Here is a 27,570-nt window from a genome sequence, read left to right on the forward strand (position 1 = left end):
ATGTAATATCATACTCCAGTATGTGGGATCGTACCCCGCTATGTAGTACCATACTCCAGTATGTGAGGTGATAAGGCGGAGCAGGCTCGAAGGGCCGAGTGGCCTACTCCTGCTCCTAATTCATATGTTCGTGTACTCCAATATGTGGGACCATACCCCAGTATCTGATACCATACCCCAATTTGAGGAATAATGAGAGAACAACCAAGAATGATATGAAAAGAAGTCTGTTACCATCTCAATCCTCTCACGTTTCTGTTCTCGTAGCTACAAAAGAGAAAAATGTGGTTTTAGGAAAATAAAATGCTATCTGACATCTCAGAAAGATCTGACAATGTTTCATGTACAAGCCATTAATCTCTGCCAATTCGTCTGATCCCCAATTCCCAGCCATCACTACAGCAGGAGGTCTGTGAAAACTCTGGAGAAAAGGCACTGCATTTACCCTGTGTAGTTCGGAAGTTTAATGACTGTTATTCAGCTGTAGATAGTAGCCATTTGGTGGAAAGCAAAATTCCACAATAAGTAATGAGGTGAATAACCAGTTAGCCCATTGTTAAAGATGATTGAGTAAAGAATGTTGGCTAGGACAACACCTCTTCTGACAGGTAATTGTTAACACCCACCTCAACCAGGACCCAGATAGACAGGACCAAATGGACATAGACCAGGTGGACATGGACCAGGTGGACAGGGACCAGGTGGAGCAGGTGGACGCAGACCAGGTGGACACGGACTAGATGGACCAGGTGGATATGGACCAGGTACACAAAGAGGACACAGACCAGGTGGACCAGGTGCACACGGACCAGGTGGACACAGACCAGGCTGACCAGATGGACATGGAGCAGGTGGAGCAGGTGGAGCAGGTGGACATGGAGCAGGTGGACCAGGTGGACATGGAGCAGGTGGACACGGACCAGGTGGACACGGACCGGGTGGACACGGACCGGGTGGACACGGACCGGGTGGACAAGGACCGGGTGGATACAGAGTCCAGGATGACACTGTGTAAAATATTGCACTCAGTATTCTTACTTACTCTGAGGAACCTTCTGCGATTTGCAAACATAAGGACGATGGATCGTACTTTGATCAAACTTTCCTTAAACTTTTGGAATTTTTTCCTGTAAAGAAAATCAAAGAGTAAAGTACAAGACGAGTGAGGGAAGATCCCGCTGATAACTGTTCCACTGGTTTCCTCCAAAACTCCAGAAAATGACAGGACTTTGTTATGCTGGGTTCTGTGGATTCCGAGAATCTGGATTCACTCCTCACAAGACCACTAACATCAATTGGTGCCCCTAGGCGCAGGGACACATGTGCCAGGATTCTCACCTCCGTGGCTCACTCATGGCTTGCCTTAGACCTGGAGGCTAGGACGCTAACAGCGGCGAGGAATAGGGGTTGTCAGTTGGGTGCAAATGGGCCCCACCCAAGGTGGGAGTCAGGACCCACCCAGGGAAGCAGATCCCTGAAATGGGAGGTCAAGGGATGAGCCCTGGGCATCCTCACACCCTTGCTGAGCTGGCAATGGATTGCTGGCTGTGAAAGGATGGCTGGGTGCTGGACATATGTCTATACTGGCAGTGTCACCTGCATGTCCCACACAAACTAGGCGCCCTGCCACTTACCCTGCAAACTCCTGTGGGCTCAGAGCTACAGAGCATGATCCCAGAGAAACCACTGGATTGCAACCACAGACTCTTGGGCTCTTATCTTGATACCTCCTTAATCTTAAGTCTTTGCTCCCTTTTTAAACCAATTTTCACTCTTCCTGAAGGTGCAAGCCATTGGTGTGGTACTCCCATGAGTGCTGGGGTAGAGTCCCATGGGTGCCAGCGTAGAGTCCCATGGATGTTGGGATAGTCCCATGGGTGCTGGGGACTTTCCCATTTGTCACTTCAGTGGCCATTTACAGAAAGTGTCAGCAGGCTATTCCACCATAGTGGGAATCAAAGCCAAGACCATTGAGTCCTGACCTGAGATGCACTTTCCAAGTGGAGCCCTGGGTAGCAATGAGGAACAGGTAACTTGTCGAATGTCCCCTGGAGGTGAAGGCGACTATAACACCTCCTCACTGCGAGATTGATATTAGTTAAGCATACAGATTGGAAATTAAACATGCAGTTGTGCTGTACAGTTAAACTGCTCACTGGATAAGCTTGCTAAATCCTGGGGAAACATAAGGTGCAGATTTAAAATAAGAAAGCATAGAACCAAAAAAGCCATTTCCAAGTACAGCCTGAAAAATGTGTTTTTCTGATGCAAGGTGTTAAATGTGTCGCTGCAGTGTCATGTGGACCAGAGCAGGTAGGTGCAGGTTGCCAGGTGATGGAAAAAATCTTCCCAGACTTTGCCTCACCAAAACCCCTCCCCCAACTCCTCCGACCTCCTCCCCCACTCCACCTCCCTCCTGAATACCTGGTACTCAGCAATATTGAGTTTTCAATCCAGCACTTCTTTAAACCAGGTCTCTGTTTTTGCTACAATATCAGACTCCCATGTGGTGACTTGTACCTGCAACTCACCAACCTTATTTATGATGCTATGTGCATTTAAAATATGGACTCCAAACCCATCTTCGACTGGCTCACATTTTCCCTCTCTCTGATCCCTCCTATTTCTGAACTATTATTTACTCTAGTGCTATTTCCCTCTCCCAGTCCATTGTGCACCTTGTTTCTCCTCTCTATTGTTTCATCCTGATGCCAATCCCCCTACTGAATTAGTTTAAATTCTCCCCCGCAGTACTAGATAACTTCCCGGCAAAGACATTGGTCCCAGCTCTGCTGAGGTGCAACTCATCCACCTTGAACAGATTCCTCCTGCCCCAGAACAGGTCCCAATGTCCCAGGAATCGGAAGTCCTCCCTCCTCTATCATTTCTCCAGCTACTCATCAATATGTTTTATCTTACTATTCCTATAACTCACTTGTGCACGGCATTGCGAGCAATCCAGAGATTACTATCTTTGAGGTCCTAATCTTTAATTTCCTCCTGAGTTCCTGAAATTCTGACTGCAGGATTTCAACCCTTTTCCTTCCTATGTCATTGGTTCCCACCTGGACCATGACTTCTGGCTGTTCTTCCTCTCTCATCAAAATGCTCAGCCCCCTTTCTGCGATGTCCTTTAGTCTGGCATCAGAAGGCAACATCCCATGTGGGACTCACATCAACAGTTGCAGATTTTTTTTATTAATTAATATTGCAGTTTGCTTTTCCTCAACAATTTTCTCTTTCAAGTTGCTCTTCCATTACTGCTGCCTTTATGGCTGTCAAGTTCTGAGTGGCTGACACCAGATTAATCTCTGTTTTCTTAGACTCTAGATTTCTCACCTACCTGGCGATGTAGCCTCTGGCAGAAGCCTGCAGCAGAATGACTGTTCTACGGAGCTTTATGTAGCGTTTCCTTGCAAAGAATCCACGTGCGTAGCGTTGCAATGTGAGGGAGGCAATTAAGAGGAGGGTATCCCTCTTGCTCTCCAAAATGTGGTATAAATTCTCTTTGAGAAAAAGCTGAAACAAAACCAGATTCCAGCTTGTTACTTTCCAAATATTGTTAAATGTACAGTTTTACTGAATTTTCCAACACTCTCCAGTAGAAATGTCCAGTATTTAGTATGTGATATATTTAGGTCTAAATAAATCCTATCAGTTTCCCACTAGACAAAAGAAGAATGGCCACTTAGGTAACATTCTGGAAGTTATCACATCCTATGGAATCATCTCAGCAAGAACCGACTCCCCACCCACGCCGCCCCCACACACATTTGCACCACAGCAAGAGTCAGCGCCTGTGGAATCACACAATAGCAAATCTAAGTTCCACTGAAACAGTCTCCCAGAAAGTTATTCTCTATGGAATCTTATCGCAGCAAATACTCACTGCATGTAGAATTGTATCTCAGCAAGACTCAGTACCCATAAAACAATATCCTTCCAAGAATAAATTACCATGCAACTGTACCCCAGGAAGACACAGATTCAATGCAACCATAATTTAGCGGGAGTCGGTGCCTATGTGATTGTACCCAGCGAGAGCTCGTGCCTGTGGACCAGTATCCCAGTGAGAGTCATTGCCTGTGGAACTGTATCCCAGTGAGAGTCAGTGCCTGTGTGACAGTACCCCCGTGAGAGTCATTGCCTGTAGAACTATACCCCAGTGAGAGTCAGTGCTGTGGAACTGTACCCCCATGAGAGTCATTGCCTGTAGAACTATACCCCCGTGAGAGTCAGTGCCTGTGGAACTATACCCCAGTGAGAGTCAGTGCTGTGGAACTGTACCCCCGTGAGAGTCATTGCCTGTAGAACTATACCCCAGTGAGAGTCAGTGCTGTGGAACTGTACCCCCGTGAGAGTCATTGCCTGTAGAACTATACCCCCGTGAGAATCATTGCCTGCAGAATTATACCCCAGTGAGAGTCAGTGCCTGTGGAACTGTATCCCAGTGACAGTCAGTGCTGTGGAACAGTACCCCAGTGAGAGTCATTGCCTGTGGAACTGTACCCCCGTGAGAGTCATTACCTGTGGAACTGTACCCCCATGAGAGTCAGTGCCTGTGGAACTGTATCCCAGTGACAGTCAGCGCTGTGGAACAGTACCCCAGTGAGAGTCATTGCCTGTGGAACTATACCCCAGTGAGAGTCATTGCCTGTGGAACTATACCCCAGTGAGAGTCATTGCCTGTGGAACTGTACCCCCATGAGAGTCAGTGCCTGTGGAACTGTATCCCAGTGACAGTCAGTGCTGTGGAACAGTACCCCAGTGAGAGTCATTGCCTGTGGACCAGTATCCCAGTGAGAGTCATTGCCTGTGGAACTGTATCCCAGTGAGAGTCAGTGCCTGTGTGACAGTACCCCCGTGAGAGTCATTGCCTGTAGAACTATACCCCAGTGAGAGTCAGTGCTGTGGAACTGTACCCCCATGAGAGTCATTGCCTGTAGAACTATACCCCCGTGAGAGTCAGTGCCTGTGGAACTATACCCCAGTGAGAGTCAGTGCTGTGGAACTGTACCCCCGTGAGAGTCATTGCCTGTAGAACTATACCCCAGTGAAAGTCAGTGCTGTGGAACTGTACCCCCGTGAGAGTCATTGCCTGTAGAACTATACCCCCGTGAGAGTCATTGCCTGCAGAACTATACCCCCATGAGAGTCAGTGCCTGTGGAACTGTATCCCAGTGACAGTCAGTGCTGTGGAACAGTACCCCAGTGAGAGTCATTGCCTGTGGAACAGTACCCCCGTGAGAGTCATTACCTGTGTAACTATACCCCAGTAAGAGTCATTGCCTGTGGAACTGTAACCAGTGACAGTCAGTGCTGTGGAACAGTACCCCAGTGAGTGTCAGTGCCTGTGGAACTGTATCCCGGTGAGAGTCATTGCCTGTGGAACTATACCCCAGTGAGAGTCAGTGCCTGTGGAACTGTACCCCACTGAGTGACAGTGCCTGTGGAACTGTACTCCCGTGAGAGTCAGTGCCTGTGAAACTGTATCCCAATGAGTGTCAGTGCCTTTGGAACTGTATCCCAGTGACAATCAGCGCCTGTGGAACTGTATCCCAGTGAGAGTCAGTGCCTGTGGAACCATTACCCAGAGAGAGTCAGTGCCTGTGGAACCATACCCCAGTGAGAGTCAGTGCTGTGGAACTGTATCCCGCTGAGAATCAGCGCCTGTGGAACTGTATCCCAGTGAGAGTCATTGCCTGTGGAACTGTACCCCAGTGAGAGTCAGTGCCTGTGGAACTGTATTCCACTGAGAGTCAGTCCTGTGGAACTATAGGCCAGTGAGAATCAGTGCCTGTGGAACAGGCGGCACAGTGGCGCAGTGGTTAGCACCGCAGCCTCACAGCTCCAGCGACCCAGGTTCAATTCTGGGTACTGCCTGTGTGGAGTTTGCAAGTTCTCCCTGTGTCTGCGTGGGTTTCCTCCGGGTGCTCCGGTTTCCTCCCACAGCCAAAAGACTTGCAGGTTGATAGGTAAATTGGCTATTATAAATTGTTCCTAGTATAGGTAGGTGGTAGGGAAATATAAGGACAGGTGGGGATGTGGTAGGAATATGGAATTAGTGTAGGATTAGTATAAATGGGTGGTTGATGGTCGGCGCAGACCTGATGGGCCGAAGGGCCTGTTTCAGTGCTGTATCTCTAAACTAAACTAAACATACCCCAGTGAGAGTCAGTGCTGTGGAACTGTATCCCGATGAGAGTCAGTGCCTGTGGAACTGTATCCCTGTGAGTCAGTGCTTGTGGAACCATACCCCAGTGAGTGTCAGTGCTGTGGAACTGTATCCCGGTGAGAGTCAGTGCTGTGGAACAGTACCCCAGTGAGTGTCAGTGCCTGTGGAACTGTATCCCAGTGAGAGTCATTGCCTGTGGAACTATATCCCAGTGAGAGTCATTGCCTGTGGAATTGTATCCCAGTGAGAGTAATTGCCTGTGGAACTGTATCCCAGTGACAGTCAGTGCTGTGGAACAGTACCCCAGTGAGTGTCAGTGCCTGTGGAACTGTATCCCAGTGAGAGTCATTGCCTGTGGAACTATATCCCAGTGAGAGTCATTGCCTGTGGAACTGTATCCCAGTGGGAGTCAGTGCCTGTGTGACTGTACCCCCATGGGAGTCAGTGCCTGTGGAACTGTATCCCAGTGACAGTCAGTGCTGTGGAACAGTACCCCAGTGAGAGTCATTGCCTGTGGAACTGTACTCCCGTGAGAGTCATTGCCTGTGGAACTATACCCCAGTGAGAGTCATTGCCTGTGGAACCATACCCCAGTGAGAGTCAGTGCTGTGGAACTGTATCCCGGTGAGAGTCATTGCCTGTGGAACTATATCCCAGTGAGAGTAATTGCCTGTGGAACTGTATCCCAGTGAGAGTCAGTGCTGTGGAACAGTACCCCAGTGAGTGTCAGTGCCTGTGGAACTGTATCCCAGTGAGAGTCATTGCCTGTGGAACTATATCCCAGTGAGAGTCAGTGCCTGTGGAACTGTACCCCACTGAGTGTCAGTGCCTGTGGAACTGTACCCCACTGAGTGTCAGTGCCTTTGGAACTGTATCCCAGTGAGAGTCAGTGCCTGTGGAACTGTACCCCCGTGAGAGTCATTGCCTGTGGAACTATACCCCAGTGAGAGTCATTGCCTGTGGAACTGTACCCCCGTGAGAGTCAGTGCCTGTGGAACTGTACCCCACTGAGTGTCAGTGCCTGTGGAACTGTACCCCACTGAGTGTCAGTGCCTTTGGAACTGTATCCCAGTGAGAGTCAGTGCCTGTGTAACTGTATCCCCGTGAGAGTCAGTGCCTGTGGAACTGTATCCCAGTGACAGTCAGTGCTGTGGAACAGTACCCCACTGAGTGTCAGTGCCTGTGGAACTGTACCCCACTGAGTGTCAGTGCCTTTGGAACTGTATCCCAGTGAGAGTCAGTGCCTGTGGAACTATACCCCAGTGAGAGTCATTGCCTGTGGAACTATACCCCAGTGAGAGTCATTGCCTGTGGAACTGTACCCCCGTGAGAGTCAGTGCCTGTGGAACTGTACCCCACTGAGTGTCAGCGCCTGTGGAACTGTATCCCAGTGAGAGTCAGTGCCTGTGGAACCATTACCCAGAGAGAGTCAGTGCCTGTGGAACTATACCCCAGTGAGAGTCAGTGCTGTGGAACTGTATCCCGCTGAGAATCAGCGCCTGTGGAATTGTATCCCAGTGAGAGTCATTGCCTGTGGAACTGTACCCCAGTGAGAGTCAGTGCCTGTGGAACTGTACCCCAGTGAGAGTCATTGCCTGTGGAACTATATCCCAGTGAGAGTCAGTGCCTGTGGAACTGTACCCCACTGAGTGTCAGTGCCTGTGGAACTGTATCCCAGTGACAGTCAGTGCTGTGGAACAGTACCCCAGTGAGTGTCAGTGCCTGTGGAACTGTATCCCAGTGAGAGTCATTGCCTGTGGAACTACATCCCAGTGAGAGTCATTGCCTGTGGAACTGTCTCCCAGTGAGAGTCAGTGCCTGTGTGACTGTACCCCCATGAGAGTCAGTGCCTGTGGAACTGTATCCCAGTGACAGTCAGTGCTGTGGAACAGTACCCCAGTGAGAGTCATTGCCTGTGGAACTGTACCCCCGTGAGAGTCATTGCCTGTGGAACTATACCCCAGTGAGAGTCATTGCCTGTGGAACTGTACCCCCGTGAGAGTCAGTGCCTGTGGAACTGTACCCCACTGAGTGTCAGTGCCTGTGGAACTGTACCCCACTGAGTGTCAGTGCCTTTGGAACTGTATCCCAGTGAGAGTCAGTGCCTGTGTAACTGTATCCCCGTGAGAGTCAGTGCCTGTGGAACTGTATCCCAGTGACAGTCAGTGCTGTGGAACAGTACCCCAGTGAGTGTCAGTGCCTGTGGAACTATACCATAGTGAGAGTCATTGCCTGTGGAACTATACCCCAGTGAGAGTCATTGCCTGTGGAACTGTACCCCCGTGAGAGTCAGTGCCTGTGGAACTGTACCCCACTGAGTGTCAGCACCTGTGGAACTGTATCCCAGTGAGAGTCAGTGCCTGTGGAACCATTACCCAGAGAGAGTCAGTGCCTGTGGAACCATACCCCAGTGAGAGTCAGTGCTGTGGAACTGTATCCCGCTGAGAATCAGCGCGTGTGGAATTGTATCCCAATGAGAGTCATTGCCTGTGGAACTGTACCCCAGTGAGAGTCAGTGCCTGTGGAACTGTATTCCACTGAGAGTCAGTGCCTGTGGAACTATAGGCCAGTGAGAATCAGTGCCTGTGGAACAGGCGGCACAGTGGCGCAGTGGTTAGCACTGCAGCCTCACAGCTCCAGCGTCCCAGGTTCAATTCTGGGTACTGCCTGTGTGGAGTTTGCAAGTTTTCCCTGTGTCTGCGTGGGTTTCCTCCGGGTGCTCCGGTTTCCTCCCACAGCCAAAAGACTTGCAGGTTGATAGGTAAATTGGCTATTATAAATTGTTCCTAGTATAGGTAGGTGGTAGGGAAATATAAGGACAGGTGGGGATGTGGTAGGAATATGGAATTAGTGTAGGATTAGTATAAATGGGTGGTTGATGGTCGGCGCAGACTTGATGGGCCGAAGGGCCTGTTTCAGTGCTGTATCTCTAAACTAAACTAAACATACCCCAGTGAGAGTTAGTGCTGTGGAACTGTATCCCGATGACAGTCAGTGCCTGTGGAACTGTATCCCTGTGAGTCAGTGCCTGTGGAACCATACCCCAGTGAGAGTCAGTGCTGTGGAACTGTATCCTGATGAGAGTCAATGCATGTGGAACTGTACCCCTGTGAGAGTTATGCCTATGGAACTGTGTCCCAGCGAGTGTCAGTGCCTGCGGAACTGTATTCCAGTGAGTGTCATTGCCTGTGGAACTGTACCCCAGTGAGAGTCAGTGCCTGTGGAACCATACCGCAGTGAGAGTCAGTGCTGTGGAACTGTATCCTGATGAGAGTCAGTGCCTGTGGAACCATACCCCAGTGAGAATCAGTGCCTGTGGAACTGTGTCCCAGGGAATGTCAGTGCCTGTGGAACTGTATCCCAGAGGGACCCAGTGCCTGTGGAACTGTAACCCAGTGAGAGTCAGTGTCTGTGAGCTGTACCTAGCAAGCATAAATGCCTTGAAGGGAGGAGAGAAAAATGAAGCAAAAATATTGGAGGAGAGTGAGGAAAATTCTGTAGCATCCAATCTGTTTTGGGCTAACTGAAACACAAGGAAATCCCTTCTATCGGGCTAGTAACAGCAGATAATGTAAAAGTGGATTTGAGCTTGTCATAAGGATAGATATCTGATCAGACCTTGGTAAGTCCAATGCTGTACATTCCTTTGCTGACAGGAACGATCTGTTTCAAGATAGTTACATAGTTCTCGCCATCTGCCTTTATCTGATTTGTCAGTCCCAGTAATATTTTGTACCTGTAAGAAAGGTTCGTATGACTAATCTTGTCTGTGTAACAATACAATTCATCCATTTATGACAATTGACTATTTGCCAAACTAAAAGCTTGTTAAACAAAGTAGGCTGTCAAATGTAGAATTGCAATTCCTTCAGTCATTCCATTGATTTAGCAAACACCCATTTTCCTTTTTGAAATATTACAAGATTTCTCAGTTCATTTATCCACTGTCTGTTTTATTCATATTCTTTTATAACTAGAGACCCGTAACTCAGAGTGGGACTGATTTGATTGGAATGGGGAAGACAGTTGAAGGAGAAAATCCAATGTAAGGCAAAATCAGGACCAAGGCAGCAAAGTAGGCAATTTGGAAGAAGGAGATTGACGTTATCCCAACTGCCTTCAGCCAACATCCACATTTGGGAATTTTTCATCATGCATCTCGGTGGCTGGCAGTGGGGATCCCAGTCTATTATTTCTCCCTTTAGCCCAGAATTAGGGAGGTCAATCACTCCACCTCTAACTCTCGCCCTATAGTTGTTACTGGCTGATGCAGCATAGGCCAAGGGGTGCAGTAGTGTCAGTTATGGTGACAGGGGTTGTAAACCCCTTACTGGCTCACTAATGTACTTCAAGGAAGGGATTCTGACACCTCAAGCGGGTCAGACCTCCACCTGACTCCAGTCTCTCACTGCGTGACTTATTTTTAATGCTCCATGAAGTGGTTTTACAATCAGTTGTACCACAATTAGCCCACCATCATCTTCTCAGGGCAACTAGGGATGGACAACAATGCCAAACATGACAGCATCACCTATATTCTGCGGACAAATAAAAAAAAGGGAGTTGCAAATTTCAAGAGGTAATGAGCACATATCAAAAAACTACCCAAAATTTTCTTCCTTTAATTGAAATGCATTGAAAATCATGTGCAACACACATTCGAATTTCAGACAGACACAGTGGGCAAGCATGGACTGGCAGTCAAGTTACCCTTATAGAGTGACACTCCCTCTATACTCAGCTTCACTCCAATTTAACCCCAATTCACAAGCTCATATCCTACAACACCATTGTAACTCTTCCTGTTATCATACCACGATCTTTGTATCCTGAACTGAGGTTGCCAGTTCAGTTATAGGTCAGGTTTTCCTCTGGAGTCTACAACCTCTATCTAAAGGTTGATTGTGTTGAATTCAAAACTTGCAATCCCGCTCCACATTACAAAAGTGAGTGCACTTCATTGGCCGTGATGTCCTTGGTATGTTCTGAGGTCATGTAAGGTAGTACATAAATGCAAATTTGTTGTTATTTAATTTAACTAACTTTTCCTGATCTAAAAGCAGTGGAATTTCTTACCGTTCCTTCCTCAATTTACCCTTCATCCTATATTCTACAGGCTTTACAATTCAAGTTGTTCAGCACCTAACTAATACTTCCTGATTGAACTTGTCTTCTCCTATTCAATGCTGCTGTGCACTTTGGGTTTTGACCCTTCATTTGGGTCTGCACTAAAATTTAAAAGTAAAGGTATAAAACTGAAACTGCAACAAACTCATTTCACTTACAGTTATCAGGAAAAATGTCTTTGATCCCATCAATCTGGACTGGATTCAAGTTCAGGGCCCAGAGTGTGGAGCACAGTTAACCCATGGTCTCACCAAACCCCCAGTGTTCTTTCTCTAGATTTGGCCATCTGATTATGTAAGTCTAGTAGAAATCATGATTTAAAAATTAACACATTTTGCATCACACAGCATCCCAGCAGAGGCAGATCCCACACTGACCTCTTAATGAAATTATCGAACTTAATGCGGACAGGATAGCCCTCCTTCCGGATACGGATGGTCTCTAGAACCCCAGAATACCGTAGCTGCGAGCTGACAACATCGACCTCAAAGAGTTCAGACTCCTGCAGAAAGGGAGAAATTCTCACAACAGTTTGTCATCTGATGGGTTGCGCTTCCTTTTCCTCCAACCTCTCTTATAAATTCTTGTTTCTTTTTCTGCCCTTTGCTCTTAAGGAGGAATAGCTCCTTGCTGGGAAATAGTTCCATGACACCCTCCAGTATCTTGCCCAAGTGCCATTCTTCTTGTGCAAGTGCCAACATGCTATTCGAACTGGAGGAATCACATCTGACCCCAATGCTGTCCTCACCAACATCTATATGCATCCAGCTTTCAGTGAAAGGCACTGCAGTTGTCTAACCCAGCGATGCTGAGATCAAAACAGGTCGGGTCAAATATGTCTCAATTACCAGCTGAGACCCTTCTCACCACCCTCCATCCCATCAAGACCACGATGGTCAATGCTCCTCTGATCATTCCTCTCTTGTTCCTCTTGGACTACAAATACTCCATCCCATTCACTCTTCCATTTCACTGCATCTTCATTGTGTTGAAATTAGAGTGACTGCATTTTCTTCTAATGTCAGTCTTTCCAAGGATCTTAAACTGCATAATTCCTTACCTCCCTCAGTTTTCCCTTTCTTTCAAGCTGTAGACTTTTAAAAGGCCCAACTTTGCATCATTGAATTATTACTTCCTGGTTGACCTCACCGTAGCAAAACAAAGTACGGAAGAAGCGAAGACTGCAATGGATCTGATTGGGAAATGCACCAACCCTCTCAATCAGTCCCTCCCTCAAATAGCCATCCATTTCTCCCTTAAGTTTAGCTGCAGTTCTCCTCCCTAGCCAGTCCCTACCAGACACTCACTTCTCTGTGCACCTGTGCTGGAGCCCATGTCCCCTGGTCCGAGAGTTTGTGCCAATTACCATATTACATACAATAAAAACAAGAAATGCTGGAACCACTCAGCAGGTCTGGCAGCATCTGTGGAAAGAGAAGCAGAGTTAACGTTTCGGGTCAGTGACCCTTCTTCGGAACTCAGAACCATATTACATATTAAGTTCAATTTATTAATTCTGCTAAGTATCTAAATGCTTCTACTATTTTCAGTTTTTCTGGTATGCTGCAGTGTAGCCTTTGGCCCCTCATTTAACCTTCTCCTGAAAAAAGACACAGTTATAAACCAATAAGAGAATGTGTTGATCTTCATTTAATACATCCCCTAGACCCTAAGGGGAATACCCCAGCCCCACTGTTAGTTCATTTTACCTTTTTGTTGTTTGGTTTGATGCAGCGGACAAAAAAAGGATTGCAGCTGAAAAAAACAGAACATGTTGTATTGATTATCAGTTTATCAAATCAGCCTTACGTTCTAAGAGAAAACTTTAAAGAAAGACTCACATTTACATTGCACCTTATCACATTGCAGAATATCTTTGAGCGCTTAACAAACAATAAATACTTCAAAGTGAAGTGAATGTTGCTATGTAGGCAAACATGGCTGCAGGTTTGTCCACGCTTGATCCCACAAACAGCAGTGAGATGAATGATTGGTATATTTGTTTTAGCCTTTGGTTGAGATGAAACTGTTGGTCTGGACTCTGGGAGACTTTGCTGCTCTTCTTCAAATTGCACCTAAGCAACTTCAGTGTTCACCAGAGATACCAGAATAGGCAGATAGGAGTTGGAGGGTTAGGGCTAGAGAGAGGAGGATAATGTTGTATGGATTGCTCTAGCCATAGTCCCAAAGGACCATTGGCATCTCTCCCCATTAGAGAGAGACAGGGATGATGTATAGATTGAGGGTCACCACTCCTCAAGCATGGAGCAAGGTGAGGAGGCAGACCTCCATGAACTACCACAGCTGGTACAGGGATTGAACCCATGCTGTTGGCATCGTTCTGCATTTGACGCTAACTGTCTAGCCAACTGAGCTAACCGACACCCCCCCCCCACCCCCCCCCCCCCCCCACTGTAGGGGGAGAATACTGTCTGGATTCAGGTTAGGGGGAGTGGAAGGGTGTGGTGCTGGGTGGGGAGGGGGAGAATGCAGTCTGCATGTTCTGAGCTTACCTTTCCATCTTCTCCGCCAGTTCCATCAGAGACTGTTGGAATTTAGCTGCCACAGTGGGAGCCTGGTATCGGCGGCTAATGGTATTGTTCCTAGTTGACATGATTTTCATGGTTTGTCCAGAGAAGAGACTGGTTAGAATCTAATAAATAAAGGAGATCCGTTTCATCAGTAAGTTAATTCAGTCATTCATCTAGTTCAGTCTTGCTGTATGATCTGGTGGTTCCTATGGCTCCTGTGGTGCTTAGGGTTAAGGTTAGGAGTGCTAGGCTTAGTGTTAGCTTTAGCAATAGGGTTAGTGTTAGGATAGTTGGAGGGCTAGGATTAAGAAGGTTGGGAGGGTGTGGTGTTATGTGGGGAGGGGGAGAATGCTATGTCGAGGAATTACATACGAACATACGAATTGTATGCAGGAGTAGGCCACTCGGCCCCTCAAGCCTGCTCCACCATTCAATAAGTTCATGGCTGAATTGATAACTCCACATTTCCACCTACTCCCGATAACCTTTTACCGCCCTTGCTTATCAAGAATCTATCTACCTCTGCCTTAAAAATATTGAAAGACTCTGCTTCCACTGCCTTTTGAGGAAGAGAATTCCAAAGACTCACAACCCTCTGAGAGAAAAAAGTTCTCCTCACCTCTTAAATGGGTGACCCCTTATTTTTAAACAGTGACCCCTAGTTCTAGATTCTTCCACAAGGGGAAAGATCCTTTCCACATCCACTCTGTCAAGACCCCTCAGGATCTTATATGTTTCAATCAAGTCGCCTCTTACTCTTCTAAATTCCAGTGGATACAAGCCTAGCCCATCCAATCTTTCCTCATAAGACAACCCGCCCATTCCAGATATTAGTCTAGGAAACCTTCTCTGTACTGCCTCCAATGCTAATACATCCTTCCTTAAATAAGGAGACCAGTACTGTACACAGTACTTCAGATGTGGTCTCACCAACGCCCTGTATAGCTGAAGCATAACTTCCCTACTTTTGTATTCAATTCCCCTCGCGATAAACAATAACATTCTATTAGCTTTCCTAATTTCGTGCTGTACCTGCATACTCACCTTTTGTGATTCATGCATTAGGACACCCAGATCCCTCTGCAACTCAGAGCTCTGCAATCTCTCACCATTTAGATAATATGCTTCTTTTTTATTCTTCCTGCCAAAGTGGACAATTTCCCACTTTCCCACATTATACTCCATTTGTCAGGTCTTTGCCCACTCACTTAACCTATCTATATCCCTTTGTAGCCCCCTTATGTCCTCTTCACAAGTTAGTTTCCTACGTATCTTTGAGTCATCAGCAAATTTAGCAACCATACCTTCAGTCAATTCATCTAAGTCATTTATAAAAACTGTAAAAAGTTGAGGCCCCAGCACTGATCGCTGTGGCACACCACTCATTACGTCTTACCAACCAGAAAATGACCCTTTTATGTCTACTCTCTGTTTCCTGTTAGCTAGCCAATCTTCTATCCATGCCAATATGTTACCCCCTACACCATGAACTATTATTTTCTGAAATAACCTTTGCGATGGCACCTTATGGAAATCTAAGTACAATACATCCACCGATTCCCCTTTATCTACAGCACAAGTAACTCCCTCAAAGAACTCCAATAAATTGGTTAAACATGACTTTCCTTTCACAAAACCATGTTGACTCTGCCTGACTACCTTGAATTTTTCTAAATGCCCTGCTATAACATCTTTAATAATAGCTTCTAACATTTTCCCTAAGACAGATGTTAAGCTAACTGGCCTGTACTTTCCTGCCTTCTGTCTCCCTCCCTTATTGAATAAAGGAGTTACATTCACTATTTTCTAATCTAATGGAACCTTCCCCGAATTTAGGGAATTTTTGAAAATTAAAACTAACGCATCAACTATCTCACTAGCCACTTGTTTTAACACCCTTGGATGAAGTCCATCAGGACCTGGGGACTTGCCAGCCTGCAGCTCCAACATCTTGTTCAGTACCACTTCCCTGGTGATTGTAATTTTCTTGAGTTCCTCCCTCCTTTCCATTTCCTGACTTACAGCTAATACTGGGATGTTACTTGTATCCTCAATAGTGAAGACCGATGCAAAATACCTGTTCAATTCATCTGCCATCTCCTTATTAACCAATATTAATTCCCCAGGCTCACTTTCTATAGGGCCAACGCTCACTTTGTTAACTCTTCTTTTTTAAATATCTATAGAAACTCTTACTATCTGTCTGCACACTGATGAATAATCTGGAAGTTTGATTATCACAAGATGGTTATTGATGAGGGAGACCGTTCAGTCTTCGACTCGTGTATCCAGTGTGGCCCTACAGTGCTCTCAACGCAGAATGCAATTGATTCTTATATGATTTCCAGGTTTACTTTATTTGGGAGTTTATTCCATGTGTGTTCACTATCTCTGTGTAAAGAAGTTTCTGACATAAATCCGAAGTATGGCTCTTATTAGTCTGTGATCCCATGTACCACCCTCACAGTTACAAGTAATTTTTCAGATCACTGTTCAGACATTTGCTTTCAAGGCTGCAGGACCTTTTAACTAAGACCTGTCAGTACAGGGTATAGCCGATCATTGTAAGTGGCACACCACCTGACAGCTAACATGTGTCCACTCGGCAGGGTGGTCTGACCAAACATTTCTCCATCATCTCTGATATTTCTTGGCATGATCAGGACCAAAGAATTTTCCACAACAGCCACTAAAAGCAGCTACACGTAAGCAATGGATTGTGTTGAAGCTGTCAGGCAAATAAATCTCGCCAACTCACCTTTCTTTTGCTGTTGACAAACAACTCCATGACATCCTGCCGAACCTGATCATGATTCTTCTCAATAAATTTGTGGACCTGTGAGAAATAGAAACATTAAAGAAAAGCAGATCTGCTCAGCCCCATTGCAAAACAAGAAAGCATGAAGTAAGAGAAGACCATTTATCTTGCAAATTGGCTTCTCACAACAAGCCATGTATAACAGATGTTGTCTGATCCATTCAGTTATTTAATCTCCTCACGTCAAATTCCTCCTTTTTTTCCCCACCCCTCCTCAGTCTATTTGCACCACTCACCATCCCTGAATCTATTTGATAGAATCATAGAACGATATGGCACAGAACAAGGCTACTTTGTTCATTGTGTCTGCACCGGCTGTTTGAAGCTGCTATCCAATTGACACACTCCTCTGCTCTTTCCTCATAGCCCTGCAAATGTTTTCCTTCAAGTATTTATCCAATTCTCTTTTGAATGTTACTGTTGAATCATCCTCCACCACTCTTTCTGGCTCTGCATTCCAGATCATAACAGCTCACTGTGTAAAAACTGTTTGCTTGTTATCTTTGTTTTTATTGCCAATCACTGTAATTCCGTGCCCTCTGGTTAGTGACCTTTCTGTCACTGGAAACAGTTTCTCCTTATTTACTCTATTGAAACTATTCATGATTTTGAGCCCCTCTATCAAATCTCCTCTTAACCTTCTCTTCCCCAAGGGGAACAACACCAGCTTCTCCAGTCTCTTCATATAACTCAAGTCCCATAGCCCTGGTACTAGTCTAGCAAATCACTTCAGCACCCTCTCCAAGACCCTTGACATCTTCCCAAGTGTAGTGTCCAGAATTGAACACAATTCTCCAGCTGAAGCCTAACCAGTGATTTATAAAAGTTTAATATAATTTCCTTGTTTTTGTACTCTATTCCTCTATTAACAAAACCAAGGATTCCATATGCTTTTTAAACAGCCTTCTCAACTTCTTCTTCCACCTTCAAAGATTTGTGTACGCACACCACCAGGTCTTTCTTTGCCTGCGTGCCCATTAAATTGTGCTATTTAGTTTATATTGCCTCTCCTCATTTTTCCTACCAAAATGTGCATCTTCACACTTCTCTGTTTTAAATTTCATCTGCCATGTGTCTTCCCATTTTACCAGTTTGTCTATGTCCTCCTGAAGTCTGCTACTATCTTCATTCTTTCTGAACTTCATATGATCTACAACTTTTGAAATTATGCCCTGTATACCCAGGTTCAAGTCACATATTTATATAGAAAAGAGCAGAGTTCCTCATACCAACCCCAGTAGGTTGCTCAGTCTAAAAAACAATCGTTCAACATTACTCACTGCTTTCTGTCCCTTTGTATCCATGCTGCCACTGTCCCTTTAGTCCCATAAGCTTCAATTTTGCTAACAAGTCTATTCCGTAGTACTTTGCCAAACACATTTGGGAGGTCCATATATATAACATCAACCGCATTATCCTCATCAACTCGCTCCATCACTTCATCAAAGAACTCAATCAAGTTAGGAAAACTTAGGAAATCAAGGGATATGGGAATAGGGCAGCAAAATGGATTTGAGGTAGATCAGCTATGATCTTATTAAATGGTAGAACATGCTCAAGGGGCTGTATGGCCTACTCCTCCTATTCCTTAGGTTCTTAAACAATTTTCCTTCAACAAATTGGTGCTGGCTTTCATTTATTAGCCCACACTTTTCCAAATGCCAATTAACTTTGTCTCAGATAATCGTTTTTTGAACTGCCAGGTTTTTCCCTCTCCCCTTTTTTGACCAGGAGTGTAACATTTGCAATTCTCCAGCACTACTCCCAAATCTAAAAAGGAGAGAAATATTGTGGCTAGAGCCTGTGCACTTTCCACCCTTACTTACCACAGTAACATAGATTACATCCTATCCAGACAGGGTGCCTCTTCTACTTTGAGGACTGTCAATCTTTAGTACCTCTTCTATCTATTTTTTATCCTGTCCAATATCATTGCTGCCGCCACCTCCTTTACTGCAACATTGACAGCACTACAAATCATCTCTTGCCAAGACTGTGGGCAGCCTGCTTTCTAAATGGCTGCTAATAGTTCTCTGATAATTGATCTGACTGAGGCTTCCAGAGATACGATCTTCACACAGAGCCTGTCAAACCCAGAGTCTGAGGTGCGATGGAGAGAGATGAGACCTGTTAAAAGTGGTGTAGTCTGACAACACTTTCTGCAGTGTAGGGGGATTTTGGCTGTTGGTATAAGGTGAATATCATTGGGTTATAGGATTACTACTTGTTACTGGTTAGATATTGAGTCATTGGTCGGGATGTCACGTTGGGCGGACAGGAGCCGTCCACCGACTGAAAAGTCAGTGGAGAACCCGCTTCCGCCTTGCCTGGGGAGCCAACCTACATTTTACGAGTCCCCAGGCTTTAACTGTTCCGAGATGGGACATCCACCTGCTTGATGGAGGAAGTCCCGCCTCGTTGAGCTGCCGGCCAATCAGCGGGGCAGCAGTTCTTAGTCCCAGCAGCACTACCGGGAGCAGTGGCCACTGCTGGGACTGCAGCCCAGCCGACTGCCGAGGAAGACATGGAGCTGGAAGTCCAGGTAAGTTTGGTTGCCTCGCCGAGGGTAATCAGTTGGACCCCGGTGAAGCAAGGGTGGTCGTTTGGGGAGAATGGGGGTGTGTTGGGTCGGGGGTGGTTGGGGTAGCGGGGGTGGTCCTCTATCGGGCACCCTGTGGCCGATAAGCAGGGCCCCCCTGCCGAGACGATTAGAAGCCACCTGCTTTTCCCAGGCGGCTTTTCCCGGCTCCAGGACGCCCGCTTGCCATGCGCAAAATCCACATGGAGGCGGGCGAAGGCCCTTAAGTGGCCACTTAAGGGCCTTGATAAGCTTGGGGTGGGCAGGCTGTTTTCCGACCACCCCCCGCCCTACGTAAAGTGGGGCAGAGGCAGGAGTGGGTCGGGAAAGCCTCCCACTTCATTTTATGCCACCCCCCGCCACGATCTGGCTTGTTGGGCAGGCGTAGAATTCCGGCCATTACATCTATAACTCACTGCATTTAGACTATCAATGAGTTACTGTATTTCTGTTTGTTATGAGGGGAATCTCAGTGTTATCAGTATTACTATTAGTTATCGGTGCAATTTCAGCGAGTTACTATTAGTTATTGGTGGAAGCATAGTTCCACCTCTGTGAATCATTCCCCTGCCCTCGGTTTCCTTTCTTCATCAATTGGTTTTTGGAACTTCATGCACAACAGCTGCTGGGGGGAAATGATCAACATCAGGACCAAGCTTTATGTTTAACTACAGGACACAAACTTTACACTCAACAACAGGACCTGACCTTTACACTCAATGACAGGACCTGACCTTTACGCTCAACAACAGGGTGAATCAATGATGAGGTGAGCTGATTAAGTAAAGTATGATAATTACTTGGTATGTCACTTTCCCAGCATAGTGTTTAATGGTGAATTCAGGCAGAGGCATCTTTGGCTTCGAATACAGGGGGTTATTGCCATGATGATAGTGGCATTTTTGCAGGAAGGTATGATCAGTTGCCTGTTTTTAAAGAACAGAGTGTTAAAGCCACATTGCCAGTTCATTCAAAGGCTCAGCAAATCCTACAGCATTCCAGCAGTCACACATAGGAAGAATTTACAGGCTAAAACAGATCACCCCTATTGAAAAACTGGTTAATTTGGCTTAAGATTTGCTGTTGATGGCATGTATTTTCCTGTCCAGAATTCAATTTGTAAATTGCAGGGGTTCCCTGGAATTCGCAGTGAAGATCAGGAAGAAAACTGATCCACAAAGGCAGTCACTTCTGTGGCCCCATTCCCAATTAGATCTCATCCCTTTTTGAGGGTGCCGACTCTCACGGGAGTACAGTTCCCGAAGGTGCTGACACTCACTGGAGTAAAGTTCCTGAAGGTGCTGACACTCACTGGAGTACAGTTCCCGAAGGTGCTGACACTCACTGGAGTACAGTTCCCGAAGGTAATGACTCTCACTGGGGTACACTTCCTGAAGGACCTGACTCTCATTGGGCTCCAGTTCCTGAAAGTGCTGACTCTCACTGGGGTACAGCTCCTGAAGGTGCTGACTCTCACTGGGGTACAGTTCCTGAGGGAGCTGACTCTCACTGGAGTACAGTTCCCGAAGGTAATGACTCCCTGGGATACAGTTCCTGAAGCAGCTGATTTTTCCTGGGGTACCGTTCCCAAATGAAATGACTCTCACTGGGGTACAGTTCCCGAAGGTAATGACTCTCACTGGGGTACAGTTCCTGAAGGTAATGACTCTCACTAGGGTACAGTTCCTGAAGGTGCTGACTCTCATTGGGCTCTAGTTCCTGAAGGACCTAACTCTCACTGGGGTACAGTTCGCGAAGGTAATGACTCTCACTGGGGTACAGTTTCTGAAGGTGCTGACTCTCATTGGGCTCCAGTTCCTGAAGGACCTAACTCTCACTGGGGTACAGTCCCTGAAGGAGCTGACTCTCACTGGGCTACAGTTCCCAAAGGTAATGACTCTCACTGGATACAGTTCCTGAAGGTAATGACTCTCACTGGGGTACAGTTCCTGAGGGAGCTGACTCTCACTGGAGTACAGTTCCCGAAGGTAATGACTCTCTGGGATACAGTTCCTGAAGCAGCTGATTTTTACTGGGGTACCGTTCCCAAAGGAAATGACTCTCACTGGGGTACAGTTCCCGAAGGTAATGACTCTCACTGGGGTACAGTTCCTGAAGGTGCTGACTCTCACTGGGGTACAGTTCCTGAAGGAGCTGATTTTTACTGAGGTACAGTTCCTGAAGGTAATGTGTCTCACTGGGGTACAGTTCCCGAAGGTAATGACTCACACTGGATACAGATCCTGAAGGTGCTGACTCTAACTGGAGTACTGTTCCTGAAGGAGCTGATTCTACCTGCGGTACAGTTCTTGAAAATGCTGGTTTTACCTGGGGTACAGTTCCTGAAGGTGCTGACTCTCACTGGGGTACAGTTCCTAAAGGTGCTGACTCTCACTGGAGTACAGTTCCTGAAGGAGCACCTTCTACCTGGGGTACAATTCTGGAATATGCTGGTTCTACCTGGGGTACAGTTCCTGAAGCACATGACTCACACCGGCGTACAGTTCCTGAAGGTGCTGACTTTCACTGGGGTACAGTTCCTGAAGGACCTGACTCTCACTGGGATACAGTTCCTGAAGGAGCTAACACTCACTGGGGTACAGTTCCTGAAGGTGCTGACTCTCACTAGAGTACAGTTCCTGAAGGAGCTAACACTCACTGGGGTACAGTTCCTGAAGGTGCTGACTCTCACTGGAGTACAGTTCCTGAAGGAGCTAACACTCACTGGGGTACAGTTCCTGAAAGTGCTGACTCTCACTGGGGTACAGTCCCCGAAGGTAATGACTCTCACTGGGGTATAGTTGCTGCAGGTGCTGACTCTTATTGGGGTACAGTTCCCAAAGGTAATGACCTTCACTGGGGTACAGTTCCCGAAGCTAATGACTCTCACCGGATATAGTTCCTGAATGTGCTGATTCTACCTGGGACACAGTTCTTGAAGATGCTGGTTCTACCTGGGGTACAGTTCCTGAATGTGCTGACTCTCACTGGAGTACAGTTCTCAAAGGTAATGATTCGCACTGGGGTACAGATCCCGAAGGTGCTGACTCACTGGGGTACAGTTCCTGAAGGAGCTGTTTCTCACTGGGGTACAGTTCCGGAAGGTGCTGACTCTCACAGGGGTACAGTTCCTGAAGCTACTGACACTCACTGGAGTACAGTTCCTGAAGGAGCTAATTCTACCTGGGGTAGAGTTCTTGAAGATGCTGGTTCTACCTCAGGTACAGTTCCTGAAGGTGATGACTCTCACAGGGGTACAGTTCCTGAAGCCACTGACACTCACTGGAGTACAGTTCCTGAAGGGACTGACTCTCACTGGAGTACAGTTCCGGAAGGAGCTGATTCTACCTGGGGTACAGTTCTTGAAGATGCTGGCTCTATCTCGGGGACAGTTCCTGAAGGTGCTGACTCTCACTGGGGTACAGTTCCTGAAAGTGCTGATTCTCACTGGGGTACAGTTCCAGAAGGTGCTGACTCCCACTGGAGTACAGTTCCTGAAGGAATTGATTCTACCTGGGGTACAGTTCCTGAAAGTAATGACTCTCACCGGGGTACAGTTCCTGAAGGAGCTGATTCTACCTGGGGTACAGTCCATGAAGGTACTGACACTCACTGAAGTACTGTTCCTGAAGGAGCTGATTCTACCTGGGGTATAGTTCCTGAATGTGTTGACTCTCATTGGAGTACAGTTCCTGAAGGTGCTGATTCTCACTGGAGTACAGTTCCTGAAGGAGCTGATTCTACCTGGGGTATAGTTCCTGAATGTGTTGACTCTCACTGGAGTGCAGTTCCTGAAGGTGCTGACTCTCACTGGAGTACAGTTCCTAAAGGTGCTGACTCTCACTGGAGTACAGTTCCCGAAGGTAATGATTCGGACTGGGGTACAGATCCCGAAGGTGCTGACTCACTGGAGTACTATTCCTGGAGGAGTTATTTCTCACTGGGGTACAGTTCCCGAAGGTGCTGACTGTCACTTGGGTACAGTTCCTGAAGGTAATGACTCTCAGTGGAGTACTGTTCCTGAAGTAGCTAATTATACCTGGAGTAGAGTTCTTGAAGATGCTGGTTCTACCTCGGGTACAGTTCCTGAAGGTGATGACTCTCACAGGGGTACAGTTCCTGAAGGTAATGACTCTCACTGGATCCAGTTCCTGAAAGTGATGACTCTCAGTGGAGTACTGTTCCTGAAGTAGCTAATTATACCTGGGGTAGAGTTCTTGAAGATGCTGGTTCTACCTCGGGTACAGTTCCTGAAGGTGATGACACTCACAGGGGTACAGTTCCTGAAGGTACTGACTCTCAGTGGAGTACAGTTTCTGAAGGTACTGACTTTCACTGGAGTACAGTTTCTGAAGGAGCTGATTCTACCTGGGGTACAGTTCTTGAAGATGCTGTCTCTACCTCGGGGACAGTTCCTGAAGGTGCTGACTCTCACTGGGGTACAGTTCCTGAAAGTAATGACTCTCACTGGATACAGTTTCTGAAGGAGCTGACTCTCACTGGGTACAGTTCCTGACGGAGCTGACTCTCACTGGGGTACAGTTCCTGAAGGAGCTTACTCTCACTGGGGTACAGTTCCTGAAGGTAATGACTCTCACTGGAGTACAGTTCCTCTAAGTAATGACTCTCACTGGGTACAGTTCCTGATGGGGCTGACCCTCACTGGATACAGTTCCTGAAGGAGCTGACTCTCACTGGGGTACAGTTCCTGAAGGAGCTGACTCTCACTGGAGTACAGTTCCTGAAGGAGCCGACTCTCACTGGATACAGTTCCTGAAGGAGCTGACTCTCACAGGATACAGTTCCTGAAAGTAATGACTCTCACTGGGTACAGTTCCTGAAGGTGATGACCCTCACTGGATATAGTTCCTGAAGGAGCTGACTCTCACAGGATACAGTTCCTGAAGGAGCTGACTCTCACTGGGTACAGTTCCTGAAGGAGCTGACTCTCACTGGGTACAGTTCCTGACGGAGCTGACTCTCACTGGGCTACAGTTCCTGAAGGTAATGACTCTCACAGGATACAGTTCCTGAAGGAGCTGACTCTCACTGGATACAGTTCCTGAAGGAGCTGACTCTCACTGGGTACAGTTCCTGACGGAGCTGACTCTCACTGGGGTACAGTTCCTGAAGGTAATGACTCTCACTGGGTACAGTTCCTGACGGAGCTGACTCTCACGGGATACAGTTCCTGACGGAGCTGACTCTCATTGGATACAGTTCCTGAAGGAGCTGACTCTCACTGGGGTACAGTTCTTGAAGGAGCTGACTCTCACTGGATACAGTTCCTGAAGGAGCTGACTCTCACTGGGGTACAGTTCCTGAAGGAGCTGATTCTACCTGATGCACAGTTCCTGATGGAGCTGACTCTCACTGGGGTACAGTGCCTGAAGGAGCTGACTCTCACTGGATACGGTTCCTGAAGGAGCTGACTCTCACTGGAGTACAGTTCCTGAAAGTAATGACTCTCACAGGATACAGTTCCTGAAGGAGCTGACTCTCACTGGGTACAGTTCCTGACGGAGCTGACTCTCACTGGGGTACAGTTCCTGAAGGTAATGACTCTCACTGGAGTACAGTTCCTGAAGGAGCTGACTCTCACTGGATACAGTTCCTGAAGGAGCTGACTCTCACAGGATACAGTTCCTGAAGGAGCTGACTCTCACTGGATACAGTTGCTGAAGGTAATGACTCTCACTGGAGTACAGTTCCTGAAAGTAATGACTCTCACTGGGTACAGTTCCTGACGGAGCTGACTCTCACGGGATACAGTTCCTGAAGGAGCTGACTCTCATTGGATACAGTTCCTGAAGGAGCTGACTCTCACTGGGGTACAGTTCTTGAAGGAGCTGACTCTCACTGGATACAGTTCCTGAAGGAGCTGACTCTCACTGGGGTACAGTTCTTGAAGGAGCTGATTCTACCTGATGCACAGTTCCTGATGGAGCTGATTCTCACTGGGGTAACGTGCCTGAAGGAGCTGACTCTCACTGGATACGGTTCCTGAAGGAGCTGACTCTCACTGGAGTACAGTTCCTGAAAGTAATGACTCTCACAGGATACAGTTCCTGAAGGAGCTGACTCTCACTGGGTACAGTTCCTGACGGAGCTGACTCTCACTGGGGTACAGTTCCTGACGGAGCTGACTCTCACTGGGGTACAGTTCCTGAAGGTAATGACTCTCACTGGAGTACAGTTCCTGAAGGAGCTGACTCTCACTGGATACAGTTCCTGAAGGAGCTGACTCTCACTGGGTACAGTTCCTGACGGAGCTGACTCTCACTGGGTACAGTTCCTGATGGAGCTGACTCTCACTGGGGTACAGTTCCTGAAGGAGCTGACTCTCACTGGATACAGTTCCGGAAGGAGCTGACTCTCACAGGATACAGTTCCTGCAGGAGCTGACTCTCACTGGGTACAGTTCCTGACGGAGCTGACTCTCACTGGGGTACAGTTCCTGAAGGTAATGACTCTCACTGGAGTACAGTTCCTGAAGGAGCTGACTCTCACTGGATACAGTTCCTGAAGGAGCTGACTCTCACAGGATACAGTTCCTGAAGGAGCTGACTCTCACAGGATACAGTTCCTGAAGGAGCTGACTCTCACGGGATACAGTTCCTGAAGGAGCTGACTCTCATTGGATACAGTTTCTGAAGGAGCTGACTCTCACAGGATACAGTTCCTGAAGGAGCTGACTCTCACTGGGTACAGTTCCTGAAGGTAATGACTCTCACTGGGTACAGTTCCTGACGGAGCTGACTCTCACCGGATACAGTTCCTGAAGGAGCTGACTCTCATTGGATACAGTTTCTGAAGGAGCTGACTCTCACTGGGGGACAGTTCTTGAAGGAGCTGACTCTCACTGGATACAGTTCCTGAAGGAGCTGACTCTCACTGGGGTACAGTTCTTGAAGGAGCTGATTCTACCTGATGCACAGTTCCTGATGGAGCTGACTCTCACTGGGGTACAGTGCCTGAAGGAGCTGACTCTCACTGGATACGGTTCCTGAAGGAGCTGACTCTCACTGGAGTACAGTTCCTGAAAGTAATGACTCTCACAGGATACAGTTCCTGAAGGAGCTGACTCTCACTGGGTACAGTTCCTGACGGAGCTGACTCTCACTGGGGTACAGTTCCTGAAGGTAATGACACTCACTGGAGTACAGTTCCTGACGGAGCTGACTCTCACAGGATACAGTTCCTGAAGGAGCTGACTCTCACTGGATACAGTTCCTGAAGGAGCTGACTCTCACTGGATACAGTTCCTGACGGAGCTGACTCTCACTGGGGTACAGTTCCTGAAGGTAATGACTCTCACTGGAGTACAGTTCCTGAAAGTAATGACTCTCACTGGGTACAGTTCCTGACGGAGCTGACTCTCACGGGATACAGTTCCTGAAGGAGCTGACTCTCATTGGATACAGTTCCTGAAGGAGCTGACTCTCACTGGGGTACAGTTCTTGAAGGAGCTGATTCTACCTGATGCACAGTTCCTGATGGAGCTGATTCTCACTGGGGTAACGTGCCTGAAGGAGCTGACTCTCACTGGATACGGTTCCTGAAGGAGCTGACTCTCACTGGAGTACAGTTCCTGAAAGTAATGACTCTCACAGGATACAGTTCCTGAAGGAGCTGACTCTCACTGGGTACAGTTCCTGACGGAGCTGACACTCACTGGGTACAGTTCCTGAAGGTAATGACTCTCACTGGAGTACAGTTCCTGAAGGAGCTGACTCTCACTGGATACAGTTCCTGAAGGAGCTGACTCTCACTGGATACAGTTCCTGAAGGAGCTGACTCTCACTGGGTACAGTTCCTGACGGAGCTGACTCTCACGGGATACAGTTCCTGAAGGAGCTGACTCTCATTGGATACAGTTCCTGAAGGAGCTGACTCTCACTGGATACAGTTCCTGAAGGAGCTGACTCTCACTGGATACAGTTCCTGAAGGAGCTGACTCTCACTGGGGTACAGTTCTTGAAGGAGCTGATTCTACCTGATGCACAGTTCCTGATGGAGCTGACTCTCACTGGATACAGTTCCTGAAGGAGCTGACTCTCACTGGGTACAGTTCCTGATGGAGCTGACTCTCACTGGGGTACAGTTCCTGATGGAGCTAACTCTCACTGGGTACAGTTCCTGACGGAGCTGACTCTCACGGGATACAGTTCCTGAAGGAGCTGACTCTCACTGGATACGGTTCCTGAAGGAGCTGAATCTCACTGGGGTCAAGTGCCTGAAGGAGCTGACTCTCACTGGGGTACAGTTCCTGAAGCAGCTGATTCTACCTGGGGCACAGTTCCTGATGGAGGTAACTTTCACTGGGGTACAGTTCCTGATG

The 27,570-nt window shown here is 47.3% G+C and overlaps 1 protein-coding gene across 1 annotated transcript in view; it reads right to left on the reverse strand.

Annotated features, from left to right (window-relative positions):
* Positions 1-27,570, reverse strand: part of myo15aa (myosin XVAa) — a 224,886-nt gene that overhangs the window by 162,967 nt on the left and 34,349 nt on the right. The window contains exons 15-23 of the mRNA XM_068056767.1: positions 20,030-20,155; positions 16,592-16,669; positions 13,816-13,955; positions 13,012-13,057; positions 11,680-11,804; positions 9,794-9,911; positions 3,344-3,519; positions 1,043-1,127; positions 235-267 (exon numbers count right to left, since the gene is read on the reverse strand). Of these exons, the coding sequence (XP_067912868.1) occupies positions 235-267; positions 1,043-1,127; positions 3,344-3,519; positions 9,794-9,911; positions 11,680-11,804; positions 13,012-13,057; positions 13,816-13,955; positions 16,592-16,669; positions 20,030-20,155 (927 nt within the window). The remainder of the gene's footprint in view (positions 1-234; positions 268-1,042; positions 1,128-3,343; positions 3,520-9,793; positions 9,912-11,679; positions 11,805-13,011; positions 13,058-13,815; positions 13,956-16,591; positions 16,670-20,029; positions 20,156-27,570) is intronic.

This window comes from Heterodontus francisci, chromosome 24 (assembly GCF_036365525.1).
Source record: "Heterodontus francisci isolate sHetFra1 chromosome 24, sHetFra1.hap1, whole genome shotgun sequence".
NCBI lineage: Eukaryota > Metazoa > Chordata > Chondrichthyes > Heterodontiformes > Heterodontidae > Heterodontus > Heterodontus francisci.